Source organism: Diadema setosum, chromosome 3 (assembly GCF_964275005.1).
Source record: "Diadema setosum chromosome 3, eeDiaSeto1, whole genome shotgun sequence".
NCBI classification, from domain to species: Eukaryota; Metazoa; Echinodermata; class Echinoidea; order Diadematoida; family Diadematidae; genus Diadema; species Diadema setosum.
The window spans coordinates 33,684,328-33,698,544 of NC_092687.1; the positions used below are offsets into that span (position 1 = coordinate 33,684,328).

Below are 14,217 nucleotides of genomic sequence, written 5' to 3' on the forward strand. Positions count from 1 at the left end.
GTTTTGATCAGAGACATTCACCAATTCGGGTTTTCAACCAGAACTCACTTTTGTGGACAGTATGCTACTAAAGTTGCCAATCATCATACTTGCCTGGCTCACACTGACATACTGATAACCACTTTTTATCTCAAGCATAATCCACTTTCATTAATGAAACCATTAAACAACTGAACATCTCTGATGGTTATTCAGTATAATTTCATTTAATGAGCCACCACTCGATTATTTCACAGAGCTCACTCACAAATTTCGATGGAATGGTAGTATGGATAAGACGCTAAATAAATATGGCCTTACATGTTTTCATAGTCATCCTGAATCTTTGGCGTCATGGAAAAGATAATTCATTTAGAGACGTTCTTTTTCAGACATAAGTGAATTTAACGTTTCCTGATAAGATAAATAATACACACGTTGATGGCAGAAGTACTTGATTAAATAGTTGAAGTGTGTGGGCTTACTCACAAGGAAAAACAAAGCTGTAGAATTGCATTAGAACAAAAATTAAGATGTGTGATTCTGGGATTTTTTTCCCAAAATATGCATTTTTGTCAATTTTTTCAGCTTCAAAGCATTATTTTTTAAAGAAAATGCAGTAAGAACACTACAAAGTATATGTTTTCTGAAAGGTACAACCCTCCCCTACCAAATGATACCTAAAACCATGAAAAACACCCCCAGGTGACAATTTTACAAGGGTTTGAATATCGAAAAGCCCGAAAATGGCCAATTGTACATCGTTCAACGTGGGCCGTGACGCGAGAAAAGGGCCCTTAGCGCCGCTGCGCGCAAACGCCAGAAAACGGCGCGGAAGTTTAACAAAGCAATACGCGCAAAAAAGATCAACTAGCTAACTACGCGCACTTGCATAGACGCAGCAAAAAGTGACAGGATTTGGACAAAACATGCTGTTTTGAATGTCGTAATTGGGGCATTTAGGAGTGGAATTTCAGAAAAAGGTTTTCATATCCAAATACGTCAGAGTTTCTTCTACAATATGGACGTGAAAACTCATTTTCGGTATTTAATGCCCTAAGGGCCCTTTTCTCGCGTCACGGCCCATATATGTATATAATATATATATTATATATATATATATGTGACCGTGCACCTCAAAACAAACAAAGAGTCGCACACACTGATTTTGCGTGAGGACTGAAAATAAGTGAAATGGGTCAACCTAGCCGAACTTGACTTTTTCATATTTTCTGAAAGAGCGGGTCTTCTTTTACATTATGCTAACATTTGGTATCATAAAACGGGCAGGAAAGTGTGTTTTTTAGCAGTTTATCTCGAACATTTTTAGTAGAATAGTGTGATTAGGTGTGTCTTTAGAATCCCTTTTTCATTTCTGAAAAACCTTGTCCACACTCTTCACTTTCAACTCTAATAACTTTTGAAAAGATAGTGCTACTGCTTTGAAAGTTGTCATTAATTATGGACAGAATGTGTTAATGGGGCATGCTTAAATTCAGTTTAATTTGATAATCCCTTCATTGTTGTTACTCTGGTGGTTTACTTCCTGTTTTTTGTCCCATTCATCGCACAGCCAGCACGGTTTGGTAAAGATTAAACGCTTGAATAGACGCTGTACTTCAGAGCCTCTTTTCTCAGTTCACACTTTTCCTGAGTTTGTGCTTTCTTTCCAATATTTAGATAGGTTAGGAGAGTCCATTTGATTTGAGTTATACATCATTTTAAAGCTTAAAGTCTGCTCTTTCAGAATATGGTCTTAACTAAAAATTCAAGTCTGGCGACTTTTTGTTTGTTTTGAGGTGCAGGGTCACATATATTGTATATATATATATATATATATATATATATATATATATATATACATATATATATATTGTGTGTGTGTGTGTACATAGTATGTATTATTGCTATTTGTATATTTTTGAAATAGCGTTAGTATAATAATAATAATAATAATAATAATAATAATGATAATAATAATAATAATAATGTGTACAGATGTACATATGTTTTACTTTCTTTCAGGAAACCAACTCCCACAAGCATCTGCCTCTATGTACATGTACATTGTAGGTTCCCAGGAAACTTTAAAAATGAAATAGAATTTTAAAGTGATTTTTCTTTTCTTTTCCGAATATTCAGCACCAAGCTCGCCGTCGCTGTCAGCACCAAGCCTGCCGTCGCTATCAGCACCAAGCCCCCCGTCGCTTCAGGAGAAACAAGTACAGCGATGCAAGGAAGACCTGAAGGAGTATTACCGTGAGTCAAGGCGGACGGTCACGGTGGATCCACTCAACTTCATGGAACGTGTTAGCTTGGATGACATTTACACAAATTTGAGCCTAATAGACAGAGGTAACATGCGGAAAACACCGATAACCTACGAGGACATTTTGGCCTATGACGAGAGCGGAAAGCTTTCAAAGCACCTTCTGATCCAGGGTGAGGGGGGTGTCGGTAAAACAACACTTTGCGCTAAGATCGCCTGGGACTGGTGTCAGGGAAAGATTCTCCAGGATCTGGATTTGGTGATCGTAATTCCTCTTCGAGATGTCACCGACGGCAAAAGTATTGGTGCTATTCTGAAAAATTATTTGTCTGATTCAAATGCAGCAACACCGGACCAGATAGACGGCTATATCTCAACAAATCTAAATAAAATTCTTCTTGTGTTTGATGGTTTTGACGAGTTTAGGGAAGATATAGAACGGAGCAACAGTGAGGTCATCCGAATTCTAGCATTAGAGCAGTATAAGTCATGTAAGGTAATCGTGACCACGCGACCGTGGAAAAGCCACGCTTTCAAGATGACGAGAAAACTAGCCGAAATGTACACTTTTATCAGCGTAGAAGGATTTAGTAAGGGGAACTTAGCAACTTATATCAGTCGATACTTTCAGATTAGACAGAAGAATGCTCTTGGAGAAAGTTTGATCAGTTTTATGCAGGAAAATGACATCATTCGGTCTAACATGGCCCCGTTTCCCATCTACTGTGCAATGCTTTGCCTTATGTGGGGGTACTTTACTGACGAGAAACGGAAAGAATTAACAAAACTGCAAACTTTCTCTGAGATTTTTGGAGAAATGATTTCTTTTCTGAAAGACCACTACGCATCAAAGGCCTGTGAACGTTTACAGGATCAAGCGGTTGCTTATCATCTGACAGAAGCTGGAAGGGCGATTCAAGATATAAGTGAAATAGCGCTGAACGGTTTGCTTCAGAGAACGCTTTCATTTCCTGAAGAGCATTTCAAAGAGTGCCAGGATGCCATGGAAACATGTTGTAAAGTCGGGGTTTTGACAATTGAGAAATATGTCCCCAGAGGGAAGCGTCGGCACGGTGCTAATAGTACATCCCTTGTTCAGTCAGTAGTTTCTTTCCCCCACAAATTGTTCCAAGAATATGTTGCAGGGGTTTATGTTGTAAATGTATACGTCAGTGATCATGTTAAGTACGAACAGCTGAAACAAAGACTTCTTTATCAACATGAAGAGTTCTGCTTCCTACTTTACTTCGCCTCAGCATTAGGAAAAGAACTTGGCCTTGATATCATGAAAGATCTTCTAAGGCAGGCTGACGAGTATTTCTGCATTGATGTTGCGTTTGAATGTCATACTGAGGAGGCCGCCAGAACAGTTGGAAAAGGGTGGGAAGAATACCAAATATCATCGAATATGCCGGAACATACAAAATCAGGAGTAGCATTCATGATGCGCTATGACCAAGCTGTAAGTGACACAACTTGCATATCGACTTGAAAAGTGTATTACATGTATGAAAAATGGTAGTGTAATATTTTTGGTGAGTTTTCTTAGTGATGTCTTCTCTTCTGTGTGATTGAGAATGAATTCTTCAACCTTCTGTACTATATAATCATTAACATTCTGAAAACTTACTCTGATCGTTGTGGGCCTATCTTAGCACTGAGATGAATAATGTTGCATTTAATTTAAAATTCTTTCGTCTTATCAATGAAAATGACGTTTGAGTTGATACGTAACTGTTATGAATTGTCTGTATGTGTTGTTAATGATATAAATATGACGTTTAATGTCACATGAACTGTGTGCTTGATGTGTTCCGATCGAACCAAGCTACTGTGTTTCAAAAGACAAAAAAGAAATAGAGATATTTATTGAGAGAGAAGTGTAACTCTTTCAAGTTCTTGACAAACCAGACCAATTTCTAAACGGTCTTCTGTCCTAATAGCTCCATACGATATGTACATTCTTTTGTATGCACATTTTGGACTCGAAGTACAATGTATTATGAATCCATGTCTCAATACCTCACTTCTGGGTCAGCCCTGTAAAGAAATGGAGCAGGGTACGCATGTCTTCTTTCTCAGTTTACATAATTACCATCCAGGACCAGAAAGGCATAAAATGAATGAAAGCATGAATACAGTATATCACGTCTTATTAATTGCCCCCCCCCCCCACCCCCGAAATAATGCTACTGCATTTAATTGGAGTTCCACCTCAATATTATGAATCGTTATTGTTCTACCTCAATGAATTAATGTTTGCTTCGTACATCAGAAATCGATATCTATTGACGAAGTCAGCTGCGGAAAAACTACGTCACGTGAATTGGCGGAGGGAATATGTTCTAGCAGTGTACTGCGCAAAGTGACAATAACGAATTCAAAATTCCACGCGGACTTCTATAAGATCATCGGAGACAAGACTTCGACCTGTCAGGTGAGGTCTTCCACGACGCTATGCAGTTTGGTAACTCGCGCCCTATGCATATAAAAATTTGAAGTGATAAACAATAATATACCATGTATGCGATGTAAAAGAATAATTTTTATGAAGCAAATACGTGTGTTGCGACATAAATTGTCGCCCCGTCAAAAATTGTCGCCCCCTGAAACAGGCGACAATTTTTGACGGAGATGGCGCCTTAAATTGACATCCCGTCATAAATTGTCGTCTGGCGACAATTTATGATAAGGGTTGGTGGCAAAAATTGTCGACCGCCCTCGAAGCACATTTTGCTGGGTAATATCATTCTTTCAAGACATAGTCATTTACATACCAAAACATAACTTACATGGCTATATCCATGCAAACAAGCCATGTAAAAACTCATGGTGAGGTTCCAAGGAAGTACTGTATGTATAAGTGTGCGCGCACATGATAATTGAGTGTCCGTTTGTGTGTGTGTGTGTGTGGGTGCATGTGCTTGTGTGTTAGTGTATATGATGGAAGAATGTCTTTATTATGCGTTTTGGATACGCGTGGATAGGGGTAAGCTGTTGCGGCATAAACGTCATATTGATTTTATCGGCAGCTTTTAGTTTGATGGGTTTGCTTGAAGGCCGTGTCACGCCTTTCCGGGCAAGCTACGCGGGCTTGCGGCGAGGAGGTAGTTACCAGCACGTAGAAGATTTTCCGCGAGAGAACAAGAATGTTTGCAATTTTCGGATTTGTTTCTTACCTACTAGACGCGTGCTACTTGGCTTCCACTTGCGTGCATTCCGTGTGACCTGCGTGAGAGCCAACTCCTGCGAGGTGCTGCCGGTAAGGGTCTCCTACTGGTATTCTGCGTGTGCCTCTGCGAGCGAACCCCAACGAGTCACTCGGAACAAGTTTTAAGCATACTCAAGGCCTTGTTATACTGTGTCTGGGGAAGTTTTGCGGCTTGACTTGCGGAGAAACAAATTTGCTACCTGGAGCTCTCCGCAGTTGGTACGCACCTGACAGTACGTAGCACGTATCTCGCCTGTAGTTACTCGGAGGTGCTCACGCAAGTCCGATTTAACCGCAGCCAAGTTTTGAGCATGACCAAAACTTTTTTTCCGGATGAGTCGCGGGGATGCCCAGAGAGGTCCACGCAGAACGCCAGTAGGAGGCCCTTAGCGGCAGCACTTCGCAGGCAACTCCCACGCAGGTACTTCGTAGTCCCCGTATGCAGCCAAGATAATGACATTCCGTGTGACTTTATTCATTCCTTCAGAGGAATGCCTTCACTGAGTTGTCAGCCCCCACGCGACTGGTGCAAAGGTCACAGAGTATACCCGCATGTAGAATTAAAGTAGAACGCGTCAAGCAGGTAAGACACATGCACTGGCTCGCCCAAATTATTGTTTGCACGCAGAAATTCCCGGTATGCTGGAAAATCGATCCCTACACGCAACAGAACGCATAGCTTGCCCGGAAAGGTGTGACAGGGCCTAAACATGGTTGCGGGTAAAAAGATTTACATGCACACCTCCGGGTGACTACGGATGAGATAAGTGCTAGGTACTGTAATGTGCGGCTCATTCCGGGGACATCCGGGTAGTAAAAATTGTTATTTGCAAGTCGCACGCAAGGCTTGCCCGGAAAGGTGTGACACGGCCTTGACGGATTTGTATATTAGCCGAAGTGGTGCTTGCGTGTGGGCGGATGCTGCTTTTATGTATACGGTCCATTATGTCGTAAGGCCGTGTCACACCTTTCCGGGCAAGCTATGCGGGCTTGTGGCGAGGAGGTTGTTTCCAGCACGCAGAAGATTTTCAGCGGGCGAACAAGAATGTTTGCAATTTGTGCACAATCATGTTTCTTACCTGCTAGACGCGTGCTATGTATCTTCTACTTGCGTGCATTCCGTGTGTCCTGCGTGAGAGCTTCGAAACCGATCCGTTTTCTGTTACGAGCGACTTATGGAAGTACCTGCGTTGGAGTTGCCTGCGAGGTGCTGCCGGTAAGGGTCTCCTACTTGTGTTCTGCGTGTACCTCTGCGAGCGAAACCCCACGACTCACTCGGAACAAGTTTTGAGCATGCTCAAGGCCTTGTCATACCGTATCTTGGGAAGTTTTGCGGCTTTTAACTCGGAGCTCTCATCAGTTGGTCCGCACCTGACAGTACGTAGCGCGTATCTCGCCTGTAGTTGCCCGGAGGTGCTCACGCAAGTCCGATTTAACCGCAGCCAAGTTTTGAGCATGACCAACACTTTTTGAGGGTGAGTCGCGGGGATGCCCAGAAAGGTCCACGCAGAACGCCCTTTGCGGTATCACTTCGCAGGCAACTCCCACGCAGGTACTTCGCAGTCCTCGTATGCAGCCAAGATAATGACTTTCCGGGGGACTTTGCCATTTCTTCCGAGGAATTCCATCACTGAATTGTCAGCCCCCACGCGACTGGTACAAAGGTCACACAGTATACCCGCATGTAGAATTTAAGTAGAACGCGTCCAGCAAGTAAGACACATGCACTGACTCGCCCAAATCCTTGTTCGCCCTCAGAAATTCTCCGGTATGCTGGAAAATCCCTACACGCAACAAGCCTGCGTAGCTTGCCCGGAAAGGTGTGACAGGGCCTAAACACGGTTGCGGGTTAAAAAAAAAAAAAAAAAATATGCGTGCGCACCTCCGGGCGACTACTTTTGAGATACATGCTAGGTACTGTCATGTGCGGATATCTACGGGGACCTCCGGGTATTCAAATTTGTTCTTTGCAAGTCGCACGCAAGGCTGGTGTCACACAGTATACTCGCAAGTATAACGCGTCCAGCGAGTAAGACACATGCGCTGACTCGCACAAATCCTTTCCCACCCTCAGGAATGTCCGGTATGCTAGAAAATCCCTACACGTAACAAGCCCGAGTAGCTTGCCCGGAAAGGTGTGACAGGGCCAAAACACGGTTGCGGGTAAAAAAAATATGCGTGCGCACTTCGGGCGACTACTTTTGAGATACATGCTAGGTACAGTCATGTGCGGATATCTACGGGGACCTCCGGGTATTCAAAATTGTTCTTTGCAAGTCGCACGCAAGGCTGGTGTGACATGGCCTTTAAACATGCTTGCGGGTAAAAAGATTTGCGTGCACACCTCCGGGTGACTACAGGTGAGATACGTGCTAGGTATTGTCATGTGCGGCTCATTCTGGGGACATCCGGGCAGTAAAAATTGTTCTTTGCAAGTCGCACGCAAGGCTTGCCCGGAAAGGTGTGACACGGCCTTTACGTATCAAAATAGGGAAGGAAGGTGGTATAGGTTCGGATGTGTGCAGTGGCGTACCGTGGGTCAAGACATTGGGGGGGGGGGGGCACCTCATGGCAGCAACATCAGAATTGCATAACGTATCAATTAAATGCGAGCGAGCGGAGCGAGCGAGCTTGAAAATTTTGACATTTTACAGTCCCTAAACTGCCGTTTGTAGCTGTGTATGTATATATAATATATATATATATTTGCTTTGGATATTAAGGGGGTTGCACCGGGCGCAACTGCTGGCAGTTGCTGGCAGTAACATCACGAGAATGGCATAACGATTAAATGCGAGCAAGCGAAGCGAGCGAGCTTGAAAATTTTGACATTTATACAGTCCCCAAACTGCCGTTTGTAGCTATATTTTGTCGCTTTGGAAATTCAGGGTGGGGGGGGGGCGCACCGGGTGCAACTGCTGGCAATTACTGGCAGTAATATCAGGAGAATGGCATAAAACGGTTAAATGCGAGCGAGCGAAGCGAGCGAGCTTGAAAATTTTGACATTTAATGTTCCCGAAACTGCCGTTTTTAGGTATATTTTTTCGCTTTGGAAATTAAGGGGAGGGGGCGCATCGGGCGCAACTGCTGGCAATTACTGACAGCAACATCAGGAGAATTGCATAGCGATTAAATGCGAGCGAGCGAAGCGAGCGAGCTAGAAAATTTTGACATTTTACAGTCCCAAAACTGCCGTTTGTAGCTATATTTTTTCGCTTTGGAAATTAAGAAGAGGGGGCGCACCGGGCACAACTGCTGGCAATTACTGACAGCAACATCAGGAGAATTGCATAACGATTAAATGCGAACGAGCGAAGCGAGTGAGCTTGAAAATTTTGACATTTTATAGTCCCAAAACTGCTGTTTTTAGCTATATTTTTTCGCTTTGGAAATTAAGGGGAGGGGGCGCACCGGGCGCAACTGCTGGCAACTACTGACAGCAACATCAGGAGAATTGCATAGCGATTAAATGCGAGCGAGCGAAGCGAGCGAGCTTGAAAATTTTGACATTTTACAGTCCCAAAACTGCCGTTTTTAGCTTTATTTTTTTCGCTTTGGAAATTAAGGAGAGGGGGCGCACCGGGTGCAACTGCTGGCAATTACTGACAGCAACATCAGGAAAATTGCATAACGATTAAATGCGAACGAGCGAAGCGAGTGAGCTTGAAAATGTTGACATTTTATAGTCCCAAAACTGCTGTTTTTAGCTATATTTTTTCGCTTTGGAAATTAAGGGGAGGGGGCGCATCGGGCGCAACTGCTGGCAATTACTGACAGCAACATCAGGAGAATTGCATAGCGATTAAATGCGAGCGAGCGAAGCGAGCGAGCTTGAAAATTTTGACATTTTACAGTCCCAAAACTGCCGTTTTTAGCTTTATTTTTTCGCTTTGGAAATTAAAGGGAGGGAACGCACCGGGCGCAACTGCTGGCAATTACTGACAGTAATATCAGGAGAATGGCATAAAACGGTTAAATGCGAGCGAGCGAAGCGAGCGAGCTTGAAAATTTTGACATTTAATGTTCCCGAAACTGCCGTTTTTTAGCTATATTTTTTCGCTTTGGAAATTAAGGGGAGGGGGCGCATCGGGCGCAACTGCTGGCAATTACTGACAGCAACATCAGGAGAATTGCATAACGATTAAATGCGAACGAGCGAAGCGAGTGAGCTTGAAAATTTTGACATTTTATAGTCCCAAAACTGCTGTTTTTAGCTATAATTTTTCGCTTTGGAAATTAAGGGGAGGGGGCGCACCGGGCGCAACTGCTGGCAACTACTGACAGCAACATCAGGAGAATTGCATAGCGATTAAATGCGAGCGAGCGAAGCGAGCGAGCTTGAAAATTTTGACATTTTACAGTCCCAAAACTGCCGTTTTTAGCTTTATTTTTTTCGCTTTGGAAATTAAGGAGAGGGGGCGCACCGGGTGCAACTGCTGGCAATTACTGACAGCAACATCAGGAAAATTGCATAACGATTAAATGCGAACGAGCGAAGCGAGTGAGCTTGAAAATGTTGACATTTTATAGTCCCAAAACTGCTGTTTTTAGCTATATTTTTTCGCTTTGGAAATTAAGGGGAGGGGGCGCATCGGGCGCAACTGCTGGCAATTACTGACAGCAACATCAGGAGAATTGCATAGCGATTAAATGCGAGCGAGCGAAGCGAGCGAGCTTGATTAAATGCGAGCGAGCGAAGCGAGCGAGCTTGAAAATTTTGACATTTTACAGTCCCAAAACTGCCGTTTTTAGCTATATTTTTTTCGCTTTGGAAATTAAGGAGAGGGGGCGCACCGGGTGCAACTGCTGGCAATTACTGACAGCAACATCAGGAAAATTGCATAACGATTAAATGCGAACGAGCGAAGCGAGTGAGCTTGAAAATTTTGACATTTTATAGTCCCAAGACTGCTGTTTTTAGCTATATTTTTTCGCTTTGGAAATTAAGGGGAGGGGGCGCATCGGGCGCAACTGCTGGCAATTACTGACAGCAACATCAGGAGAATTGCATAGCGATTAAATGCGAGCGAGCGAAGCGAGCGAGTTTGAAAATTTTGACATTTTACAGTCCCAAAACTGCCGTTTTTAGCTTTATTTTTTCGCTTTGGAAATTAAAGGCAGGGAACGCACCGGGCGCAACTGCTGGCAATTACTGACAGCAGCATCAGGAGAATTGCATAACGATTAAATGCGAGCGAGCGAAGCGAGCGAGCTTGAAAATTTTGACATTTTATGGTCCAAAAATTGTCGTTTGTAGCTACATATATATTTTTTCGCTTTGGAGGGAGGGGTTGCCCGGTGCGCCCCCTGGATCCGCCACTGGTAGTCAAGGGTGTCGGTTTATGTTCATGATTGGGGGAGGTATGACCAGCGAGGGGGCGTCGAAGTGACCAAGCGGGAGAAGGATGTCCAAAATCTGCACCTTATATATAGAGCATCCCCTAATTTGTTTGTGTTTGTGAGTGTGTGTGTTTCATATAGATGGAAAAGTTAGGAAATAGCCAAGGTCAAGTCTTATTATTGGCAATGCAAGGCAATATAGACTAGTATGTAAAGCAACACTGCAAAATCAATGATCAAGCTTTGATAGCAAATGTGTACAATCTATCAAACATCACATTGCGCAACATTGCAGCGACTCTTTTTGCCATTCCGATGTTCTGAGTACACTGCGCACATCCTGCTGGTATTCAAAATGCCAACCAGGAATCACACTGAATCACAATCTTTTGTCGTCTCTGGGCTTTTTGAACAATGTTTCGCTATAATAATTATCTCTTTAATTATATGGTTAAAAGAAATCTTAGAAAATATCTTTTTTCTTGATCATCCTTTCATTTCGATTTCAAAAGCAGTTTACTAACCCTTGAATTACCATTTTGGTAGGGTTTTTTTTTTCTTTTTTTCTCCTTTTTTTTTCTTTTTTTTTTTTTACCAGCGGATTGGGGGGGGGGCACGTGCCCCCCCATGCCCCCCCCCCCCGTAGTTACGCCACTGGATGTGTGTGTGTGTGTGTGTGTGTGTTTGTGTGTGTGTGCAGCGCTGTGCTTGTTGTGGGAATTGTGGAGCTTGAATGTGAGTTTCCTTGTTCCTTTTACATCCTGGGTGCTTACGTAGACACACGAACACACATACGCAGGCTGTACGTAGCCCAGGTACATCAAACCCCTGGTTAAGACAATGGGCCGAATGCATAAAACAAGCAATTGCTTGTAAGCAATTGCTTCAAGCAAAAGCACAAGCTCGTCTAGCAAAAGGTGTAGCTCAAGCAATTGCTTAAATTCATATGCATAACCTTTTGCATGTGCTCATACCTTTTGCAGAGATGTCAAGTTCAAAAAATTTTTATGAGTGAGATTTTCATGACTCGGCGTTTCGGCGCATGCGCACGCGAACGAGGAGGGTGTCACCCCTCCCATGGTATGGAGCTTTTTTGAATTATTAGCTCTTAATGATGCGATCTGGTGCATACTTAAGTGACTATGTTTTATTATGCCTCCGCCACGAAGTGGTGCCGGAGGCATTATGTTTTCGGGTTGTCCGTCCGTCCGTACGTCCGTACGTACGTCCGTCCGTCCGCTTTCGTTTACGCGATAACTTGAATAATATTTACTGGAATTTTACCAAACTTGGTCCAAGTATGAAGTATGATAGGGCAATAATTTGATTAGATTTTGGGTGAAATCGGCAGAAGGTCAAAGGTCAAAGGTCAAGGTCAAATCATGAAATTGTATCCGTTTACGCGATAACTCAAGACTGGATGGAGCAAATTTCACCAAACTTTGTTGGAGGATGATGTATGATGGGACAATTACTTGATTCGTTTTTCAGTGAAATCGGACAGAGGTCAAAGGTCAAAGATCAAGGTCAAATCCTAAAATTTATCTGTTTACGTGATAACTCAAAACTGGATGAAGCAGCTTTCACCAAACTTGGTCCAAGGATGATGTATGATGGGACAATTAGTTGAGTAGATTTTAGTGACATTGGCAAGAGGTCAAAGGTCAAAAGGTCAAGGTCAAATGCTACAACTGTTGCAATTTCCCCCATATCTATGCAATGCCCGAAGGTATTTTCTTGAAACTTGGTGTGGACATGTACTACTGCGTAAAGATTCTCCAGAGAGAGTTTCATGTCATAAGGTCAAAGGTCAAAAGGTCAAAGGTTAGGTGAAAATGTTGCAATATTACTTTTCTCTCAAATGCTTCAATGTATCTTCGTGGAACTTGGTACATATGCATGTACTGTCTGGCAGGGATTATCTAGGGAATTTAGGGGTCATGGGTCAATAGTCAGGGGGTCAAAGGTCAAGGTCAACTCCTCAAAATTTTACTATTTCCCTCATATACTAGTATCTGCAATGCTTGCATTATTAGTTTCAAAACTTAATACATGCATTACCTAATGGAGATTCTCCGGGAAATTTCCAGCCAGAAGGTCAAAGGTTAAGGGTCAAAGGCCAGGTTTCAATGCCCCCCCCCCCCCAAAAAAAAAAAAAAATTCTATTTTGTACCGTCATCACACTCTTTCTTCGTACCTTGAAAATTACTCATTGCATAAACTTTCCCAAAATTCCCCAAATATGTGTACCTGCACTCTTAGGAAATTATAGCAAACTCAGTTCAAGACATTTCTGACAAACCTGTCATTTCAATATTTTGCAAGTTATGTGAAACTGTCATGGATCACACATTGTGAAGACATTGTACTATACGCCTATTGGGAGAATCATGCATTATGCGGAGGCATCAGTCGCCATAGCGACATTTCTAGTTAATTTTGAAAGACAAAAGGGAAATATACCTTCAATTGCAACTATCACTTGAATCCTTTGAGCTATGCTCCTTATTTTTTGCACAAATTGCAGACTTCACCCGATGCGTGAGAAAAATGGGTGCCCTGCGTGAAATCGCGAGACAGGCCCTAAATGCTTGAGTCTCACGCAGAATGCTTGAGACTCGGTAGCTCTGCTTTTGCTTGTCCCGCACAAGCAATTGCTTGCGTTTTCAACAAAAGGAACGTCACGCCTGTGCGAACACAAGAACAAAGACGAGTGTGACAGCACGTATTTGAAAGAGCGTGTGTGTGCGAAATATTTCCTAACATAGCAATATAGCTATGAAATGGCACTCATAAATGCACACACAGACGCACACACACATCTTTACACACACACGTACTGGCTGATTCCCATCACTGCTTATAGAGATAGCCCGGATCTGCCAGATCTCACGTGGAGAGAGGTCTCCTTGCTATCCACCGACGTCAGACATCTACCTGCTTTTCATCACATTTTGCGTGCTGACCACTGGACTTTCCCGTTGTTGAAATGAAAAAGTTTCTAACCCTGCTAAAGAATAATTTCTTGTAGATTTATACCACTCCTGCACAAGTGTGGTCTTTCTTGTATGAATGTGAAAATGATACTTAAAAGGGAACGTCCAAGTTAAGCAAAAGCTCAAGTTCATTTTGCAGAGCTTGGAAAATCGTAAGCAATTGCTAGCAAGAACAAGCAAAAGGTATGTTTTATGCATACGTTTTTTTTAAGCAAACGCTTGGTCTCTAAGCAATTGCTTGCGGGCAGCAAGCAATTGCTTGTGCTTGCTAGCAAAAGCTTCTGCTTGCCAGCAATTGCTTGTTTTTATGCATACGGATTCGAGTAAACGGCTAGCACAAGCAATTGCTAGCGTTTATGCATCCGGCCCAATAATACACTCATGCAGGCACAAACTGACAGTCAGACCGCAGCACCCGATA

General features: G+C 43.0%; 1 protein-coding gene across 1 annotated transcript in view; it reads left to right on the plus strand.

Annotated features, from left to right (window-relative positions):
* Positions 1-14,217, plus strand: part of LOC140246800 (uncharacterized) — a 195,886-nt gene that overhangs the window by 52,956 nt on the left and 128,713 nt on the right. The window contains 3 exon segments of the mRNA XM_072326132.1: positions 1,310-1,326; positions 2,203-3,710; positions 4,524-4,685. Of these exon segments, the coding sequence (XP_072182233.1) occupies positions 1,310-1,326; positions 2,203-3,710; positions 4,524-4,685 (1,687 nt within the window).